Source organism: Suricata suricatta, chromosome 1 (assembly GCF_006229205.1).
Source record: "Suricata suricatta isolate VVHF042 chromosome 1, meerkat_22Aug2017_6uvM2_HiC, whole genome shotgun sequence".
NCBI classification, from domain to species: Eukaryota; Metazoa; Chordata; class Mammalia; order Carnivora; family Herpestidae; genus Suricata; species Suricata suricatta.
Window position 1 is genome coordinate 139,966,195 of NC_043700.1, and position 22,737 is coordinate 139,988,931.

The 22,737-nt window shown below is 39.6% G+C and overlaps 1 protein-coding gene across 7 annotated transcripts in view; it reads right to left on the reverse strand.

Annotated features, from left to right (window-relative positions):
* The window catches only part of RUFY3 (RUN and FYVE domain containing 3), an 82,865-nt gene extending 60,134 nt beyond the window's left edge, over positions 1 to 22,731 (reverse strand). For 2 of the 7 annotated variants that reach the window (XM_029945169.1, XM_029945166.1), the window contains exon 1: positions 5,693 to 6,446. In XM_029945169.1, coding sequence (XP_029801029.1) covers positions 5,693 to 5,870 — 178 coding nt within the window. In that variant the 5' untranslated portion in view covers positions 5,871 to 6,446. Of the gene's footprint in view, positions 1 to 5,692; positions 6,457 to 22,590 lie in introns of those variants that run through there. The other 5 variants (XR_003911005.1, XM_029945198.1, XM_029945176.1 and 2 more) reach the window with 5 other exon arrangements.
* Between the last annotated feature and the right edge of the window lie 6 nt (positions 22,732 to 22,737).

The following is a 22,737-nucleotide window of genomic DNA, read 5'->3' on the forward strand; positions in this document are numbered from 1 at the left end:
ACTTTGGACTTACGCTGGTCAATGCTGTGATCAACTGTGTACAAAACTGCTGGAAATAGGTTACCAGAGTTGATGCCCTTTGTTACATGCAGGTCTATTGTTGGACTTACATTTTACTGAGTTTAGACAGGTTCAACTGTGGCTGCCTGAGTTTGAGTCCTGGCTCACTTACTACATTCCCGAACGTCAATTAGCAAAATGGGGGTAATAATAGTACCTAGGCTCAAAGGGTTGTTGTGATGATTAAATGACATCCTACCTACATATTACTTAGAGGGAACAGTTCTTGGCATGAAATAAGTGTTCAATAAATGATCATGTCTCCTATTCCAATACCACCCCACTTTTTCAGGAGTACTCTACATGTAACACAGAAGCCTGCCTGAAACAGGGCTCTTGTACAAGAATGAAAACTTTGCTTTCATAAAGACTCATTTGGCAATTTTATGAAGAATGAATCAGTAAAGGAAGAGAAACAGGTTTGGAGAAAAGCTGAAAGTAGGTGTAGGAATCTAGATGTGACATAATTAGCTTCTAGTAGTTGTAGAAATGAAAATAAAAGAAAAAATTAATACTTTGTTGTAGAACACAGCACATATATCCTTCTTTTATGCCTTAATACATGCAGCACTATTTGCTTGTTTAATCATAACAGAAAACTATAATAGCCAGATGCCTTCTGTTTATACAAGTGTTGCATTAAATGCAGAAAGATCATTTTTATACAGTTCAGTCAAGGGTTGCTTTTGATACAAATGATATTGTAATTCACTTATGAAAAATCAAATGCCTTGATTTTTCATCAACTTCATTTAAAGTCATTTCACATATGAAACTTTGAGTATTGAATACTTATAATTTTCTAAGTAAATACATGGTCATCATCAAAAAGATAAAGTAATGTTCACATGTAAATAAGTGAAAAGGAAGTCTGCAGGTTACTAGGATTCAATAGTAAGTGTAATAGTTTTGTTTTTCTATTAATTGGAGAAATGACTATAAAGTCTTATTCAGGAGAGCTATTAAAATTCACATATAATTTAATATATGCTTATTTTATTAAAGTATAGGAGTAAATAAATGCACATACATAATGAACTTACTGTTAAGATACTTTATGATTTTAATGTTAAAAACTAACATTATGCACAGCCAGGAGAGAAAAAAAAATCTATTTTCACCACTCCTCCTAACATTTTCTTCCCAGTAAGGGATGTGAAAATTTACTAGAAAGGAAATTTGGAAAGGGGCTGAAAATATATACTGGCCATCTTTCAGTTCTGGCATTTGAGTCTCTGTAAGTACTGTCTTCCTCCTCACCTCCACCCCTTAAGACTCCCTTGCCTCCAGTTTATGCCCAGATAACTCCTGCACGTATTTTAGTTCTCAGTTCAAACATTACTTCGATTGGAAATCTTCTCTGGAGTAAGATTTTTTATTTTGTACCACTGTACTGCGATGACGGTCATTTTCCTTGCTTGAAGTACCCCACCCTGCACCTCCCAACTTGTCAAGTCAGCCCAGAAAAATCCAGAGGACTAGACTTGTTCAGTGTGCTGTACCTTAGGACATAAATTTTAAGTATAGGGCATAAATTATGAGTAGGGTACTGAAATGTATGTTGAAGGAAAGGTCAAGGGTCTGTATGACAAAAACTGAGTTTTTAAAGCATTATTTGTTTTTCCTTTGAGGGTTTTAATGGACACAAAGGATTTTTCTACAAAAAAAAAAATGTACAGACATAAAAAAATTTTAATGATATTTAGGATCATGGGTCCCAGCTTTAGAAGCCCTGCAGTACAGTGAATTCATGCTCTGAAGTTTCTTGGTAAATAGCCATTTGGCTTCCCCTGCCAAAAATGCCCATTGGGACCGGCACTTTTTTTTATTAAAACATATGTATTTCACCCCAAGCAGGATGGGGTTATACTAGGGTGCAGTGATATTAATGAGTAAAAGTACATTAGTAAATATCAATGGAGTGATCTTGGCACTAGACACTTCCCACAGTCAGTGAATAATAAACACTTTCCATTACATCTTTAGGGGATTTTTCCTTGCTTATTACATCTTATCTGGAGGATATTCTCTACTGTATCTTATCAGTAGAGTATTTCCTATAATGGAAAAACCTGATCACAAATATGTACCCATTATCTGTACTAAGAGTGTCCTTTGAGAAATGTGAAGGGCTATTTCTCCGTCCCGAGAACTGGATTTTGCACCGAGGGATGCCTAATAAATACTTCTGACCAACAGACAGACCAGAACACGTCCCTGTATGTCAAAGACAGAGGTTTATTATAAACTATCTCTTTATACATTACAGTAAAATGCCAGCTATTCTAATAAACACTAAAGCAAAATGCAACTACCAGGAAAACTGCAGAGTTATGCAATAACAGCGTGTGGTCGGTCTGCCATCACATACAGTTAGTTCTCTACAATAACCCGAAAATCATGTCTGTCCAATATGTCACTTCCTCCGTAGTCTGTCTCTTATTATCTGTATCTGAAAAGGAAGTTTCCTAAGTCAAAAAGTAATTTCAAAGTTTATAAGCTGTCTTTGTAACCAGATGGTGTATTTTATTGTATTAAATTGATCATTTGTGGACATCATCTCTTAATATCAGATTCCCATACTTTAAAAGATTAATAGGAAAACAGGTATTGCTTGATAACTAAGTTGTATTTTTAATCAATTATTTTGTTTATGGAGGTCCAAGAAAGGATAATGTTACAACATGAATTTAAGCTACTAATATTCTACTTTAGTCTGTCTGGTAAGCAACTAGCTTAGACTGCTCCAAAATATTAGACATAAAAACAAATATATACATTAAATTGGTAATGTATTTAAAAATGTGATGCAATTCAAACTATAGCTCCATGAATAACTATTACACACATAACTAACATTTATAGGGTTCTTTACATTAATTATCTCAATCTTCCTAACCTATAATCAGATAGTTACCACCTCTAACTACTTGCTATTCCCAAGCTTGACCAGCTCACCATGTACTGCTGGAAATGTCCCCGCCCCTCCTTCCTTTACATCTGCCTGATGATCACCTAATTACATATAAAATGTCCTGGCCAGTCTCATTCATTCACTAAATGAAGCCTTTCCTGAACCCTGTCCTCTTCTGTGGAATCATTCTTAGGCTCTTGTCTTAGGGGAAAGCTACTACATATTTATAGATATCCTCCTGGTTTAAAAAGAAAAAAAGGGTACTGAGAGAGAGAGATCACCTTCTTGACTACAAACAAGCACTGAAATAATGAAATGAATGTTTCTATTCCCATGTATTTAAGGGCTAAGCTAGGTGGAAACTCTGGGTCCAGGCCTGCACTGGGGGGCTGCACAGTGAGAAGCAGAAGCTCGTTCAGAAAACAAAAGTTGAAAACTACAAACCTTCTAGCTGCAGCCATGCACAATCTATATCATTGTCTTAAGAGGGCGTATGATGCTTTTTGCCCATTCTCTCTTGTGGGAGTCAGGATGCCTCATTGCAGATCTGTGTGGTTGGACGTCTTTCCCTCTATGAATTGGCCAGAAGTATAATGTGAATCCTCCTGTGTGTCCAGGCATCAGCTGCTCCATTTTGTCAACAAGGTGAGATTCACATTATCCCTAGCCTGGCGATAATTGCTTACATGCTGATAGCTAAATTATACCTAATACTTATCACTGGTATTAATATTAAAGCAGACGCTTCTTGAGTCCAAACGACCGTTCAGACATCGTGAGTTAGCCAGTGGAACAAGGACATGAAAGCCCTGAAATGCACCACCTTGTTTCCTAGATCCCTAATCCCACAGTTGTCTGGACTTTCTTTCATTGTATCCATTTCTAATTGCTTGAAATTATTGTTTCTCTTGCCCAGTTTAAGGCAAAATTCCAAAATTCAAGGACAGTACTTCCCTATTTTCCTTCACATCCTCTATAGTTGATTCTAAGGTGTTGGGAACTTCCTTTTTGTCCATTTTCCTTAATCAAAGGATGTGCTGCTTAGAGCTTAGGCTGCAGCTCTCGTATATTTTCCATCACAGATCTCTCCATGAAGGATTCATACAGAACAACTACAAATGCTTACAGGAACCAAACAGCTCATTTTTGCTCATTCACAGGAATCCTGTTCAAAACACACATACATAATCAAAGTACTAAAAATGTTAAAATTTATGAAACACTAATACACTGGATTTTATAATTAAGGGAATATTTCATATTGTATTACTTTCAAAACGGATAAGACTAGTTTTGAAAACAAACTATGTAAATTGAGGCATTCACTAAAGGACTTCTTGGTAGCCTTCTAAAAATGTATTTTTCTCTCCTAAAGATTCTTAAACCTTTGGAGGTTGTTTTTAAACAGTACTGGCATTCTATGGAATTCCAGCTGATGTCCGCCAACCCTTGTGCACATTCTGAGACTTAGAGCCCAGGAAGCTGTCCAACTGTCAAACCAATTGTTAAAAGACACAATGGGTCTTAAAAACTACTTAAATATTGCCCTTAAAGACACACCCAAATTGACTGCTTTGTGTTCTGTGATATTCATTCTCTCTCAAACTTTCTCAAGACTAAGCATAACTGGGAAAACAAAATCCTTTTCAGATATAAAGGGTGAGATCTGAGTCACGCTAACATTGCAACACAAGGTCAAGGGCAAGGAATCACTTTTACTAACCAAGTCTGCTATGTCCAATTCACCTTATGCTCTCCATTCAGCAGATATGCCTAAATACCAGGCAGATGTTGATAAAGAATTTCTCATTTGTGAGCATTTCTGCATTATTTCAAAGCTAAAGAATAAACACTAGTTACAAGGCCATTACATAAAAAACAAAATATTTTCAGCTATGACTCAAATTAGTTCTCTCCTATGGCACTGACTTCAGAGAATTAAGGGTACAAGCTAAAAACCTGTGATAATTTAGAAATGGTTCTGGGAGAAAGTCACAAGTCAAGCAACCTCAAAGGTCTCAAAGGTACTGACAGTGGAAATTTCAAATGGGTCATCACAGTTACCACAAATAACTTATAAAAAGCAATGGCTAATAGAATCCATGGGTATTAATCAATCATGGTTAACCTTTCCAAGGCATTATGCTTTTTTAAGCATCCATATTCATTAAATAAACACTGAATGTAAAACTGCTTTCTTATCTATAGTCTATGTTATTAAAAAAAAAGATAATGTTTGATCAAATATTTTCTAGATATCATAGCCTATTTCACATTATACCCTGATACCCCTTGGTAAAACACCTCAAGTGTTTCAACTATGTCATGTACAATCCTAAAGTCATGCTGTCTTAACTTAATCTATTAAGAATTACTGTAATTTCTATAATATTTTAGTATATAATCAATATTAATAGCTTCTTCGTTATCAATTAGGGCCAAATGTGATAAGTGACCTCAAATGTTCTCTTTAGGGGCTTAAAGACAAAGAGCTCTAAATAGGCACCAGCACCTTTTGAAAGGATACCTCAGGGGGCAGGGAACAATATTTTTTCCCAGTAGAGAAGGCGACCTGGGTGGTAGGTAAAGATAAGGGTTGTCCTGGTTGTTAACAGGTTAGAGTACAGGGTATGGGTTTTCCTACCTCTCCCTGACCCCCCGGCTTACTGTAACAATGAGGATGCTGGTGAGACACCAGCGGACGGGGTCTGACCATACCTTCATGGGTAGGCTCTGGGTCAGGTGTAAGTGAGATGTCATCCAGCTCTCGCAGGCAGAGCCATTCTCCATCCATAGACACTCGGAATTTGCAAAGGTAGATGGTCTCCATGGCAGCCTGTGTGATCTTGTCAGTGGTGGGGGTAGGCATATCGGTTGGAGGCGTCAGAGCAGACATGATGACTCAGCTGGGACCACAACACACACACACACAAACACACACACTCACCCCAACAAAAATAAATAAAACCTCCTCACCCCAAAACCCCAAGTCCAAAGCTCTGGAACAAAGCTCTCAGGAAAAGGGGCGGGGGAGATGAAAACAAAACACAAGGAAAAATACCTTACGGTTTAACAACCAACTGCTCAAGATAAGCAATCCTATACTATCTTTTCTCATAGATGGTTCCTACCACATAGCAAAATAAGATGATGCCTGTCTTCTCCTAGCTTCTGTCCTTTATCTTCTCCTCCCTACCCCCTCCTCTTTCAGCTGGGCTACAGGCTTTAAATGCTGTATGCCAATGCCACCTTAGCTGGCTTTAAAAACTGGTCTCTGCATGAATAAATGAAAAATCCTCCTTTGTGCAGGAAAAAAATGCCCCAAGAAAATCCCGAAAAATAAACCAGTATTTTCAATTTAGCTTAAAAAAATATCCTGAACTGCAGAAATCACTTCCAGGATCTGCTCAGATGAGCCGGGATGCTGAGTTCTAATAGGATTGGTTGTGCGCAGTAAGCAGGGTGTTGACCAAAATGGCTGACTAATGAACTGAACTGAAAATCCAGGCTCATGTGACCAGCTGCTCTGAACGTAGGGCAAGCAATTCCCAGGATGCTTTATAGATGCTGCTGATGCAGGGAGAGCAATTAAGCTGCTGCTCTCATCCTGTACAACCCACTTCCAGACTGTGCTAGTCAAACTGTGATCAGACATAACACAATGCACCTATCCTCATCAATTCCCTCACTTTGGGATAAAAGGGCTAGATAACAGGAGGACAATCAACACTGGGTAACACTCCATTGCAAAGATACAAAAGATGCAGTTAGATTAATTTAATAAGCACATAATTCACTTCCATCTTTTATCCTCATACACCTTGCTATCAAAATTCTTTACTAAAGGTGGTGTTTTAAGAAAAGCGAAAGCAGAGTTTCAAGTTAAATACCCTACTCTTCGGCATTTATAATTTCCTTCCCCAAGGCACAAAATCCTGACTTTTTAGGCTGGATAGAAGTGCAAGAAACAAAAATTGACGTTAAAAAAGTAAAATTCCTTTCAATTAATGGCAATCCCCTCCCACCCTTGCTTTTGAAGTTGTTGTGTTTACCAAGTTTCTTTTTAAATATTTTTTAATATTTATTTTTGATAGAGAGTGTAAATGGGAGAAGGGCAGAGAGAGGGAGACAGAATCGGAAGCAGGCTCCATATTCCAAGCTGTCAGCACAGAGCCTGTCATGGGGTTCATGAACCTTAAGATCATAACCTGAGCCGAAGTCAAAACGCTTAACCAACTGAGCCACCCCTCCCAAGTTTCTGCATAAAGTAGGTATTAGTTTCTAAGTAAAAGATAAAACTGTGTTATATTTTAAAAAGTCTCCCATTCCGGAACATCGTAAGGATATTTTACCATATTATCTTAAACCAATCAACCAACTCACCTACCCATACACATACCTATATTATCCAATGAGACATTTATACTTGATAGCAAAAAGTTAGGTGCTTCCTTTCTGAGCTATAATAAATAATGAGAAAAGGGAAGAAAAAGATTTTCTGTGAAAATACTTTGGACTATTGAAAAGAAGTGTTTTTTTTCTACTTAAGGATCTAGTTTTAAGGAGGAAACTATGACTTAGAGAAATAAATGCCAAAATGATTTATTCTATTTTGGGGATTTCTTGTCAGAAGGATACCTTGATTTCTGAGGACTAAAAGAAAAAAATCTCCTTGAATATTATTATAATGACATTTTATTATATATTACATATAAATATAATATTACAATTTCATAAGTGCTGCATCCTAATTTGAGATTGAGCTCAAAGAAAAAATGCTAAGAATCAGGTTCTGCAGGTAAACAGGCATTTCTCATACTGTTAGAGGGAAAGCAAACTGGTCCAATGTAAAAATGCATATACGTACATGATTATTTATAATTAGGACGAAAATCAGCAAGTTACTAAGGAAAACAAAATATCCCAGGTTTATTCATTTCTATTTAAATATCTTGCAACACTGGGGTGCCTGGGTATCTCAGTCGGTTAAGCGTCTGACTTCAGCTCAGGTCATGATCTCACGGTTTGTGGGCGGAGCCCCGCAGCCTCTGGTGCTGACAGCTCAGAGCTGGGAGCCTGCTTTGGATTGTGTGTGTGTGTGTCTCTGCCCTTCCCCCACTTGCACTCTGTCTGTCTCTCTTTCTCTCTCTCTCTCTCTCTCTCTCTCTTTCTCTCAAAAATAAATAAACATTAAAATTTTTTTAAAATACCTTCCAACATTATCCTACATCTGGACCCAGAGCTATTCATTCACTCATTTTTCTCATTCAATAAATATTCAGTGAGAGTATTCCACATGCCAGACACTAGGTATGCAGTAAGATAAAATCATCCTTTTAAAGCAGAATTTTTGTATCCAAATACTGAACGTAAGCCTTCATTTAACACATTCACATTTAATTATAGGTCGACTCCTTTCTAGCCATACATATTTCCATCTTATACATTAAAGCTTAAAGGGGACAGTCAACAGTTTCACATGAAGCCAGGCAATACTTCAAAACCTAGTAAGCAGTCATTAAAATCTTTAAACTTACACTGAATAGTCCTGGAATCACAATGCCAAAGAGCCCTGGCTATCTGTACATATAACACCAAGACTGATACATTCTTGAAATATAGAATAGTGGATACAAAAAAAATATATATGAATGCTTTGAGATTTCCTTATTCCACCAATACCTGATTCGAGCCTATCATAAACCATGACAATCGTTTTACCAACCAACATGCATTTACTAACTTTAAACAGATCTGGACTGATTACAACCCACTAGCATAACAAGAAAAGCGAGGTCAATAAACAGAAACTTGGTCAACATTCCTTCCAAAGGTCCTTCTCTCCAGGTAGAAGACATCAGGAGGGAAGCCCAAAGCAACTCACACTTCTGCCAAGGAGAGAAAAACCTTTCTGCACTGGTTATGTCTCAGTTTAAGGAGGGGTTAGCAGTCATTTCAGAAATAAGAACTGTGGGTGAGCAGGAAAACCTGTCTTTCCACCATCTCAGTCATACCTGCTTGCAGGTAAACACCCTTGAGCCTCAGCATGAACACTTACACTGTTTCCAAGCAATGAATTCACTGCGAAAACAAGCAGTATTTGTAGAAGACTAACAAATAATTCTAAACATTATTTAGTACTGTTTTTACATTTGGGGCTTTACTAGGTAAACATATTAGCTTAGAATGTAAAGGTAACATGAAGTCCTCAGTGAGACAAACGTTTAACTTTTTTCTCATTTGATCCCACCTGTGAAAAAAGGCATATATTTGTAAGATGGTTGTGAGGAGGACTGAGGTATAGTCTGTGGCCCTAAAAGCAGAACAGGCCTACGTGAAATTCAAATCCAAGGTGATGATCTGAATAATACTATGTTCTCGCTGCTTACATAGGCTGAATTTTCCACATTATAATTTTTTTTAAATTTTTTTAATGCTTTTTATTTTTGAGAGACAGAGAGAGACAGTGAGAGCAGGGGAGAGTCAGAGAGAGAGGGAGATACAGAATCTGAAGCAGGCTCCAGGCTCTGAGCTAGCTGTCAGCACAGAGCCCAATGCGGGGCTTAAACCCACAAACCGTGAGATCATGACCTGAGCTGAAGTCGGACGCTTAACCGACTGAGTCACCCAGGCGCCCCTCCACATTATAATTGATTCATAGCAAATGAGATTCACATGTCAAAGTCAGAAGTCACGTTCCTTTTAAAAAATACTCAGCTAGGGGCACCTGGGTGGCTCAGTCGGTTGAATGTCCAACTTTGGCTCACGTCATGATCTCACGGGTTCGTGGGTTTGAGTCCCTCGTCGGGCTTTGTGCTGACAGCTAGCTCAGAGCCTGGAGCCTGTCTTCTGATCTTGTGTCTCCCCTTCTCTCTCTCTGCCCATCTCCTGCTCATGCTGTCTCTCTCTCTCTCTCAGAAATAAATAAAAAATTAAAAAGAAAAAGAATATTCAGCTGGGGGGTGCCTGGGTGGCTCAGTCAGTTAAGGGTCTGACTTAAGCCCAGGTCATGATCTCACAACTCATGAGTTCGAGTCTTGAATCAGGCTCCGTGCTGACAGCTCTGTGCTTTGGATTCTGTGTCTCCCCCTCTCTCTGCCCCTCTGCTTCTCTCTCTCTGTCTCTCTCTCTCAAAAATAAATAAACCATAAAAATGTTTTTAAAAATAAATAATTTAAGAACACTTAGCTACTATTATGAGACAAAGTCTCATTTGTCATGCCCAATCTCCCTGTTATACAACAGAGAAAAATGATTACTTAAGGCAGCTATCATTTATTGAGTCTCTATTTTCTGTTAGGTGCTTTATAAAGATTGTATCAAATCCTCATAAGAGCAGATATTAGTATGTCCTCTTTACATACAAGGAAACCAAAGTTGAGCCAAGTAACTGGCCCAACATTACACAATTAGCAAGTGGCTGATCTAGGAGCCCAAGATTTGTCTTAATGCCCTGAAACCAAAGTCCGTGTTTTCATTAATGCCCTGAAAAGTCAGCACTCCAACCCATGGATTAAATTTTACTTAGGGAAAATAAAAACAAAACAAAAAGCACACATACAAAAAATAACATAATACAAGCAATGTCCCCCAACAAAATTTCCCAAATAGGAATTTGAACAAATTTAAGATTTGAGGAAGAAAAAAAATTTTTATTAGCTTTCACACTTTACAAACCATGTATTCCACTTACTCTCATACATTCAGTTCAAGTTTTTAACAAGTGGGCATTTTCTGAGAAACTTGAGATACCAGCTTAGATCTTTCTTGTTGTGTGCTGGCAAAGGGTAAACCAAATTCTTCCTGATCATAGTGAAGGAAGATACACTACTTATTGTATTACCACTCCACGGAAAGAGCAGGAAATAAGCATCTTACCAAGGTCCCTCCTCATCCACTAACTTAGTTGGGCATATTGAGAACACTTGAAGGGCGCCTGGGTGGCTCAGTCGGTTAAGGGTCTGACTTTGGCTCAGGTCATGATCTCATGGTTCGTGCCCCACCTTGGGCTGTAGGCTGACAGCTCAGATCCTGGAGCCTGCTTTGGATTCTGTGTATCCCTTTCTCTCTCTGCCCCTCCCCTGCTTGTGCTCGGGGTCTCTCTCTCTCAAAAATAAATAAATATTAAACAATTTAAAAAAAAATAACACTTGATACATTTACTGTGAAAAGATTAATAAAGAGGAAATTATTTTCTAAAATGACTTATCCCAGGGGCGCCTGGGTGCACGGTCAGTTAAGCGTCTGACTTTAGCTCAGCTCATGATCTCCCAGTTTGTGAATTTGTGCCCCGCATCCGACTCTGTGCTGACAGCTCAGAGCCTAGAGCCTGCTTCAGATTCTGTGTCTCCCCCATGCTCATACGCTGTCTCTCTCAATAATAAATAAACATTAAGAAAAGAAAAGAAAATGACTTATTCCAGAACTTCTTCAAGTACCAAACTTCAAAGTATAGTTTTGATACTTAAAAAATACAACCATGAAATCACTGCCTAGTGAAATGAGCCAATAATGAATGTATGTGCTCCTTCTTTCTTCTGAACGCCTGTCTGCCCTTTTGAAGCAATTACTTCTAAGTTTTGTGTACATTTTCGCCTCACTTAAAAAGTATTATAATGAATATATGGATGCCTAAACAATATATTAGCTTCATCTTAACTTTATAAGAAGGGTTTCATGCTGTATGAAAGCCTTTCACTCAACATTGCATTTTATTTAATATTTATTTTTTTAGAGAGTGTAAGCAGGGAAGGGGCAGAGAGAGGGGGACAAAGGGTCTGAAGCAGGCTCTGCGCTGACATCAGTGAGGCTGATGTGGGGCTCATTCTCACTAAAGGTAAGATCCTGACCTGAGCTGAAGTCAGACGCTCAACCCACTGAGCCATCTAGCTACCCCTCAATGTTGCATTTTTAAAGGTTCATCCACATTGTAGTGTACAGCTATAGTTTATCCTTTTGGCCAGTGTATTATGAGGTAATAATCCATTGTATGTGTTAAAAATTTTCTGATCCATTTTCACGCTGATGAGTATATAGGGGTTATTTCTAATTTTTTTTGTTTTAAATAATATTATTTAAATACTTTTTAGAAATAGATTTTTTGTGAGAGAGAGCGAGCACAAGTGGGGGATAAGCAGAGGGAATCTCATTTGCGGCTCCATCTCACCATTGTGAGATCATGACCTGAGCCTAAATCAAGAGTCAAATACTTAACCAACAGAGCCCCCAGGTGCCTCCAGAAATAGATTTCCTTAGGTATACCAATTCTTAATAGGTTTTAAGGTAAGAAACTATTTCACATTTTTTTAATAGGTAGTTGTCTCCTTAACAGGAGTTCCTATTGGGCTTTTTAAAATTTATCGCCTTGTGCAACTAAATGAATTTGGAAACCTCGTAAGTTCTATTTCCGAAGACTTCCTGGATCACAGTTTTACAATTTAAGAAAATAACTCTCACACTCCCACCCCCCACATTTTACTAGGTGCTGTCAGTACAAAAGGATTTTTTTGATGAAATACCATCATGATGACACTGGTGGAAAGTCTAGATGCTTCTGCTAAAGTAGCAGTTTATTCAGTTGAATGATCATGATTTTTTCACATGCTCCAGTCTTCCTTCCCACTCCTCCCCCCACTTCCTTCCCTCTCTCAAGCAAAAATCTATTATGTCTACCTCTGATGCTGAGATCTCTACAATTGTAGGTCTATACATTTGAAAGGCTCAGTATTACTTTGTAGATATTAACCAAGGATAAGTACTATAAAATGATTATATCTGAACTAATTATTTTGTTAGGAAAAAAAAATGCAAAATCTTTTCACTTATTAAAATTAACCAGCACAAGGCTACAGCTAACTCCTATCTTAGTAATTAAAACTGATTTCATGGTTAAGTGGCAGTAGGCAACCATATACAGATGTAAACCTGCCGGCAACTTAGTAGATGATCTTGGGAAATTTATCCTGCTGTCCTAATTTACTCAGCTATAAAATGAATCTAAATAACTAGCTTCACAAAAATCGTGGGCCCCATGAGAACTTTGCCTGCTCTGCACACCATTATACATCTACTTAAAACAGGACCTACCAAATACCAATCTCAACAGATATTTCTTGGTACAGAAATGTAACTCCAAAGCACTCTATATTCTTGCAATGGTATATTTTCACCCTCCTGTTTTACCTTAACCAAGTTCACCCCCAGCTTCTACAAAATCAAGCTATATTTACGCCCAACAAACAAGTCAGTCTAATACAGGCTTTAGTCACTTGTACCTAATAGATTCATTCATTTAACATGCATAGGGCACCGACTAAGTCATGAGGGACCTAAGAACAAGGTAGTAGACAAAAAACAGGCAATTATTAGTGCATAGACGGCTATTCAGTGTTGTTTACATACATAACTACTGAATTTGACATTTATTTATTCGCTTAGGAAGTAGGGCTGCACTGAGCAGAATGAGGAAGTAGAGGGCTACTGCTGTCTGAAGAGGAGCCTTCCATTTAGGATGGGATTCCAGTCATGGGGGGGACGAGAAAGGAGGCAAGAGCATGTGGACTCCAGAGTCAGAATGGCCCCCATGAATCCTAGATCCACCTTTGGAAGCTGAGTAACTTTGGCATATCACTTGTTTCTGTGCCTGTTTCTTCACTAACAAAAGGGGGATAATAATATTAACTACTTCAGACTTCAAGGAAGTAATGTTAAGTAAAATGCTTAGCATGGCACTTTGTACAAATTAAGCAGTCAGTAAATACCAGCCATTATCATCATGATAGGTGCTTGAGAATTCAGGGGGGAAAAACACTACCATCACATGAAGTCTAAGTCAGTAAGGATGAAAGCTCATGGGACCGAGGAAGAGGAAGGTCAAAAGAAGATGTGAGCAAAGGGTATGCTAGGGCATCTCTCGGGCTTTGAGGAAGGAAGAAGAGATGGGTCAGAATTTTACCAAGTGTTCGTATCAGGTGACCAGAGTTCTTAAGTTCATAAAAAAGGCAGAGGAAGCAGATGTTAATGCCCGTGGAGTCCCTAAAGAGATTCTAAAATTAGAGGAACCCTATTCTAAAAGGCAACATGCTCAATTTCTGCTTTCTACATGCCTCTTGCTGTCACAGTCTGACAGACACTTTCCCTGTTTCATAAGGTTCCAAACTTTCCCACCTCTGCATCTGTAAACTTCTTTTCAGTTTCCATGTCACTCCCTCTGACACATGCTGTCTGTCATGTCTGTTTGGTACAGAACAAGTGTAAAACCAGTCAGTCACTATCTGGGGCCCTGCAATCAGGGATACCCACCTTGGCCAGCAGCCGTCGCCTGGTGGGCTTTAGGAAGACCATGAACCTTTCACAATTATTCTGATGTAGCTATAATAGCGGGCAGGACCATACTGATACTTACTCTCTCAAGTACTACTGCTCTGTAACTCTAAATACATTTCCTTTTTCATAATTTCAAGTCATACTATGTTACTCTACTGACTTCCCAAAATAAATGATAAAGCTCATACCTGAGCCACTTTACCCTATAGGAAGAAGTTTCCATGTTAACAAGGTTTGGGTGGAAACACAACAGCTCAGATATCCTGCAAATTCATTATAATGGAGTTTTCTTCCTTTTTTTAAACATTTATTTTTGAGAGCCAGACAGAGTGTGAGCAGGGGAGGGGCAGAGAGAGAGGGACACAGAATCCAAAGCAGGCTCCATCCAGGCTCTGAGCTGTCAGCTCAGAACCTGACTTGGGGCTAGAACTCCTGAACCACGAGATCATGACCTAAGCTGAAGTAGGATGCCCAACTGATTGAGGCACCCCAGCATCCCTAAAATGGGGTTCTCTAGGGTGCCTGGCTGGCTTACAGTACAGCCTATGATTCTTGATCTTGGAGTTTTGAGTTTGAGCCCCACACTGGCACAGAGCTTGCTTGCTTGCTTTCTTATTTACATACATACATAGGGATTCTTTTATTTATGATGGCTACCCATTACCTTTCGTACAATGATAAAGAGGCAGAGTATCTTTTAGGCAACACTTTTAATTAAGGAATTTCCAAATATGTTAGGCAATAAGAAAAAAGCACTATTTCATCCAGTTAATTCTGCTACATTATTCTCCCCAGACTTTTTACTTCTTATAACCTACACTAGAAAAATATGTTCTCTTAGCTTCTTTGTAAGATTCCATCTCTTTAACACAGATTTCTGCTAAACAAAAAGGAAAAAGATGTAAGACAGAGTAAGTCAGGTGAATATGTTTTGAGGGCAATACTAATCTTTTAGCCTCAAAAGAGGCTTTCTTTGGCACATTTGCTCTGTTCTCTCTCTCTCACCAAACTTACTGCTTTCTACCTAAACTGATTTAAGGCCTAGGTGAGGGAGCATATAGTGATTAAGAACATGAGTTGTGATATCACACTATGCAGGAATAGGAATTTATTCTGTCCTTCACGTAAAAAACTGCAACATAAACAAATGTTGAATCATTATGTTGTATATCTAAAATTAATGTAATGTTATATATCAATTGTGTTTCACTAAAAATAAACAAACAAAACACCTCTGGGTATAGGGCCGAAATCTGTGCTAACAAGATGTCCAGGTGATTCTGATATGTGCTAAAATTTGAGATAAGAACTATCCTAAAACTGCAGAATCTGTGTCCCCAGAATGTAACTTCTAAATTTAAGGTTACTCTATCAGAATTTTTGTTTTTTATAATAATTTAGATAAGTCATTTAGAGATAGTGAATCAAATATTCTGATGTAAGTTGTATCCATCTACTTATCTGAATTCTATATGGACTCCTTTTTTCTTTTCAGTTTTCACTTTTTTTTTAATGTTCATTTATTTTTGAGAGAAAAAGAAAGAGCACAAGCGAAGGAGGGGCAGAGAAAGAGGGAGACACAGAACCCAAAGCAGGCTCCAGGCTTTGAGCTGTCAGCACAGAGTCCAACTTGGGGCTCAAACCCACGAACCACAAGATCACAACCTGCGCTGAAGTCAGACACTTAACCAACTGAGCACCCAGGCACCTGTTTTCATTGTTAAGAGAGTAGTTTTTAAGTATTGGCTCTTCTATCTATTGCAAATTTTAAGAATCAAAAAATCAGTAAGTACTGATAAATGTGAACTTTTTAGATCTTTGCATGGCACATAAAAATATTCCATAAATGGTAGCCACTACATACTATTATCTTACTATTCACATTCTTTCTTTGTAATTGTTTGGATTACAGAACTATAGCAAACCTTCTTTCATCTAATGGAGAGCCTTATAGGATCCTCTAGTATCCAGAATGAAGCTAAAACCAGAAATAATAAAAAAGAAAACTGTCTATAAAAAAAAATCAGCCTATGTTATCAAGATGGGAGCAGTCAAAACAAAGTCTCAAAGATTACATCTAATATTCTGAAATTGTTGTTTTGTCAATCAGAGCATGATCTTTTTGATAATGCCAGGCCAGAAGTGTAAGTAAAACAAATGAAAGGAAGCAGAGGGGAGAAATTGGTTGGGGAGACAAACTGTGATAATTTGGGCAGCAGTGATAATAAAAGCTGTATCAGGAAAGGAAGCAGCAGACAGGCGGTTGTAGCCCAAGGATGCAGGAAATGGGGGCCTGCCCCAGCTCCCCACACCTGAGGTTAGGTCACTGCAGCTGTGTGTGGAAAGGGCCCACCTGCATTTAGATACTCTTTAGTTCTAAACTCTCGTTCTCTGGTAGTCACTAACTTACAATTCAACTTTGTCTGAAGATGCTATATTTCTGAAGGTCCTTTTCTTTCTTTTTTTTATGGGTGTTTATATCTGCCATTTGACAAAATAGCATATAATGGATTAAAAAGTGATTCTTTCTTTTTTTGACACAGAGAGAAACAGCATGGGAAGGGGCAGAGAGAGAGAGAGAGAGAGAGAGAGAGAGAGAGAGAGAGAGACATAGAATCTAAAGTAGGCTCCAGGCTCTGAGCTGTTAGCACAGAGCCCAACGCGGGGCTTGAACCCACAAACATGAGATCACAACCTGAGCCAAAGTTGGAGGCTTAACCGATTGAGCCATGCAGGTGCCCCAGAAAGTGATTCTTTTTTTTTTTTTAAAGGTCACCTTTTTTTTTTAAATTTTTTTTTGGGGGGGTACAGAGAGAGATAGAGCATGAGAGGGGGAGGGGCAGAGAGAGGGAGACACAGAATCCGAAGCAGGCTCCAGGCTCTGAGCTTGCTGTCTGCACAGAGCCTGACACGGGGCTCGAACCCACAAACGTGAGATCTGACCTGAGCCGAAGCCGGCTGCTCAACCGACTGAGCCACCCAGGCGCCCCCAGAAAGTGATTCTTAACACAAGTAAAGTATGCTTAACACAGCTGGAAAAGAGCTGAAGGCCTGTGACTCACAGCATTGTAAATGGAGAAACCACTCTACATTAATTATACCAAAAAGCTAAAAAGTCACAACTCCATCTGCTATTCTAAAAAGTATTAGAATAAAGATGAACACTCAAAACTTTTGGGTTCTCATTGTTTAGTCCTTCCCCCAATACCTTTCAGTTTTGAATAGATGCCGATATTTACAAAATAGAATAAAGCAAAAAAAGTTTTTAAAAACACAGCAAATGAACTAATTAATGTGTGTTCAACTGCTAACCAGGTATAATGTTTTCTGGAGTGCTATTAAACAATGAAATAAGAAGAAAGAGATAATAGAAATGTCCTGGAGAATAAATTAAAATCAGAATATATATATATACACACACACACATATATACACACACAAATATATATATATGCACATATACATATATAATATACACATCTTTATATTGTGTATTGGTGTACAAACTGAACATAAAACTATTTTTTCCCGTTACTCATCCCTCCATTTATACATAAATGAGAAAGTTCCTTCCCCAAATCACAGATTCTTATAAATTTTTTTAAATGTTTTTTATTTATATCTGAGAGACAGCACGAGCAGGAGAGGGTCAGAAAGAGGGAGGTACAGAATCCAAAGCAGGCTCCAGGCTCTGAGCTAGCTGTCAGCACAGAGCCTGATGTGGGGCTCGAACCCACGAACCGTGAGATTGTGACCTGAGCCAAAGCCGGACGCTCAAATGACTGAGCCACCCAGGCGCCCCATAATCATGGATTCTTAAAGTGCATCTGTGAGAAAGCACAGCTGTGAATGTTTCTAGAAACCCTCAATCTCCACACTTTGCAGGGCTCAACAAGTCATTCACTATTAGGTATACTCAAGTTTACAGTGGGTGGACATAGTAATGCTGTCATTCCTTCCCACTTTTCTTTTTTCTTCCTTCTATTCCCCTCCTAGCCCTTCTACCATCTCACAACAGCACATACAAATACAGAAAGACAGTTGCTTCTTTGTTGAGTGGGGCCTTTTTTTTCTTTGTTTGGTACACTGCTGTGATTGGAAAAGACAAGGTCAGAGGTGGGGGTATATTTGCATGTCATTGCCATAAACATAAATGTTTGCTGTGGCTCTGGGAGTTGGAAGAAGAAATAACTGTCAGGAGAGCTGCTAGCTGTGCAGACAGCAGGAGTGCCTCTTCATTCCAACACCAAGAAGCCATCTCCTACTCATCCACGAGAAGACTCTAAAGTTAGGATGGAAAAGGAGAGCACTAAAAGCATTGCCCCATGGCATGGAAGTAGCTCCTTATATAGTTTATGAGAAATTGATGTGGAAGGTCATACATAAATTCATGAAAGAAGAGCACATACATATATTCACAAACGTGAATGCATGCTAAAGTTCTGGAAGAAAACTCACCAAACTCAAACGTGGTATTCTCAGAAAAGGGGGCAGGTCTCCTACCCAAAAGGAAAGTTCACTTTGTACTGAATGTACTCTTGTACTGTAAACATTTAAACAATGAGAACAGATTTATGTTATGTATTACTTGTAATTTTTATAGATCAAATATTTTTTAAAAGACTTGGGGGGGGGGTGCCTGGGTGGCTCAGTTGGTTAAGTGTCTGACTCTTGATTCCAGCTCAGGTCATAATTTCATGGTTCGGGAGATCAAGCCCTGCATCGGGCTCTGTGTTAACACTGCAGAGCCTACTTGGGATTCTCTCCCTCCCTCACTCTCCATCTCTCCTCATTCACTTTCCCTCTATCAAAATAAACATTTTTTTAAATGCATGGTTAGGAATTTTTATGAGATTTAAAAGCGAAAAGCATAAAAATTATCAGACTAGCACTCAAAGACTCAAAAAGGGATGTAATCCAAGAAGGCAAATCAGAAGCCTTCTTTCCTACTGTATTTAAGCATGATATATATATTAAAGACATTACATCTAGCAGGACTTTACACTGAAATAGTACACATCACAAACTCTGAAAAGTGTAAGCTACCTTCCCTGCATACATTTTTGCTATTTTTGATCAGCGTCTTCCAACCTCAAATGTAAAGGTTAATTTTTAAAACATCTGAATACAGTCAAGATTTCTACAATAAAAAGATGGCATTGCCTTAATACACAACACTTCAAAATTATTATACATTAAGCACTTTTGGCAAATACATTAGCAAGTGGTAAAAACCAAGTGTTGGGGAGGCAAATATTCATTGGGTACTGAGGTTGAAACTAAGTACTGTCCTGGTAACTGAAATGAAAAATCTTTTTAAAACTGTTACCGCAGGTTGCTCAATAGAACAGCCAGGAGATGCACAGTTCTGATCTCTAAGTACAGGAAAACCTTTGAGTGTGAGTAACTTGTTCTATGAGTGTTACACAAAACAAGCAAACATTTCTAATAAACTTTAATAAAAAGCAATGTCTTGCAACACAAGTAGTACGTGATGCCAAATGTCACACAATCACAACTAAGCCAATGGTTCTCTCTCTCTCTCCAGGATTGTGGGTGACGGTCTCCCATGCTCGGTCTCAGGCCATGGTGTTTGGCAAAAATTTTTGAATGTTGGAAGGTGCCCACAACTGGCACTAGTGTGTTTTTTTTGGTCACTTCAAAGCATCTAAGGACAGTCCCTTGCTTTTCCATACAAGAGTAAGCTTAGGAACATTTTGCATCATTCTAGGTCAGGCTGCCTACAGATAGAGACCCTTTCCTCTGCTGCCTTATTGCCAGTTACATTAAATACAGTATATGACAAGAGTTTATTAATGCTGTACTGTAGTCAACATCCGTTAGTGATAGTGAATGTTGTCCTACACAATAACCCTCCTCTCTTCTCTCCCTCACACCAGCCATGAAGGTTTTCAAAGGGAAGTTCATATCAATTTATTTTTCTTTATATTTTGTATTTTCTTTGTTATTTTGTATTATATTACAGTATTGTAATCATTTTTACATGAATATTTTTGGGGTGTAGAATGAGTCATCTGAGTTTCCATTATTTCTTATAGGGAAACTCACTTTAATATACAAGTGCTCTGGATTACAAGCATGTTTCTAGAACGAATTATGCTTGTAAACCAAGGTTTTACTGTACATCATAGAAAGTAAAATTGCATGGACTCTGCCGGGCAGCCACAAAAAAAAAAATCTTCTAAGTATTCCTTTTTCCAAGTTTGCATGTGTTCTGAAGTACATATAAAAATAACAAGGTGGGGCGCTTGTGTGGCTTAGTTGATTAATCCTCCCACACTCGATTTCAGTTCAGCTCATGATCTTGTGGCCGTGGGATCATGTGACTATTATAAGGTTGAGACTAAGAGAGCACACCTATGAAACTTCAGCTTTAAGTCTTCCGTCTATGATCTTGATCATGCTTAGGCCCTACTTTTCTAACAGTAGTTTTTAAAAAAATAAAGCTAACCCTTAATAGGAGGAAGCATCATCAAATAAATTAAATGAAATTCAGATAACACCACAGCTGACACCTCCACAGTTGAAAATTTCTTCTGTCAATAAAGGTTGTGGGACACCTGGATGGCTCAGCCAGTTAAGCGACCAAGTTCGCTCAGATCTCACAGTTTGTGGGTTCAAGCCCCCTGCTTCCGCTCCATGCTGACAGCTCAGAGACTGAAGCCTGCTTCAGATTCTGCGTCTCCCTCTAGCTCTCTGCTCCTCCCCCACTCACACTCTCTCAAAAATAAACAAACATCAAAATAAATAAAGGTTGTACCACAAAGTTATAAGGAAGTGATAGCAGTGTCTTCAACCTATAGTAATAGTGGTTAATAAGCAGATCACACAGAAACAAAATTTTATGGAGAAAAGAGTGGCTGTGCTTAAAGGACAAAGTAGAAAGCAGATTCCTTAGAAAATTGAAAGTAATGTTGTGAATATCATCTTTACTCCCCCTACTTATTAAAGGACTAATTGCTACCTTGCTTAGGCACTCCCATTTTGAGATTCGCACATACCACTCCAACACACCAACTATGGTTTTACTAAGACTTTTTGTCAGTGGTCAGTGTTGGCCCTCTTTCCAGGTAAGTAATACAGAAACCGTGACACTGGACGACGACCTCCAGCTGAACACAATGGCTCCCAACCTGGGAGAACCAGCCCCCAGTTTCAGAAGTTTGGTGTTTAAGGAGCACGGGCTTGATAGCCAAGGAATCTGGGTCAACTTCATTCCTACTCCAAGGCTGTTACTTGGGTCAAATCATTCAATAATACTGTTCCCTTAGCCGGATCTGAAAATGTGGCATCGTATTTACCTCACAGAGATGTGAGGATGAACTATGATAATCACAGCACACGCACATAGAAAACATTCGACTCTTAATCTCATAAGGGATGGACTAGGGACCGCAAAGACAAAGTCAGGATTTCTTGGTTGTGTGGAGCAGTTAAAAGGCTTGCTTTGTTGATAAAAGAAATCTCTAGCTCTATTTCCAGGAAAGAGATTCCCTCATCACCTTAGGCAAGTTTCTCTCCCTTTTCAGAACTCACACAGCAAAGTATTTGGCATCTATACATGCCGTGTATCTTCTGCCCCATTTTCATCTCGTAAGACCCTGTCTTGTTGAACCAGACTTAACACTCCTCCAAGTCTTTTTACACACATTGCCTACTCCAGGGCCCCTCTCCTGACAAGTGGCAATGAACATCTGCTGACTGATAAAGCACAAAGTGGGGTCCGCGGCATTCTGAGGGCTCCCGTGGCGGTGGTTTACAAGGTGGAGGCCTCTGCCTGCCAAACGATATGATCTCGGGAGGGACCCTTCCAAAACCACACATTCCATTCACGTCGACTCGCGTACTGTTCTTAAATTCTCTACTCAATCCCCTCGACGCATCTTTGATATTTACGGGTGTGGCGTGAACGCTCGTAAAAATTTTAGTGGTACAAACGAGGCCGCCCGGGCGGCGGCGGCGCAGCTGCCACACCTACTCCGCGGCCCCAGAGCCGGGAGCTCGCAGAAGGCGGGCCAACCGGGCGGCCGGGTCTCTGGGCGCCGCCCCCTCCTCGGGGGAAGGCACCCAGCCTGGGACCGGGGACTGGGACCCGGCGAGCACGTGGGAGGCTGGCGAGGACGAGCGCCCGGCCCAGGAGGGGAGGGGAAGCCGGGCCGGGCGGGCGCCCGCGGCCTGGGGAGACTCGGAGATAAACAGCCCGGCGCCCGAACCGTGGCAGCCCCCCTGGACCCTTCCCGGCCGAGTCCCCCCTTCCCGCCGCCACTCACGGTGCTTGCCGCCGCCGCTGCCGCCGCTCGGGTAGCTCAGCAGCAGGAAGGGCAGCGGGGAGCCCGGCGACGGCGGGGTCCTCCAGGAGCGCTGTTGCTGCGGCGGCGGCGGGCGCGCTGCGAAGCCGACGCCTCCATCGCCCGGGT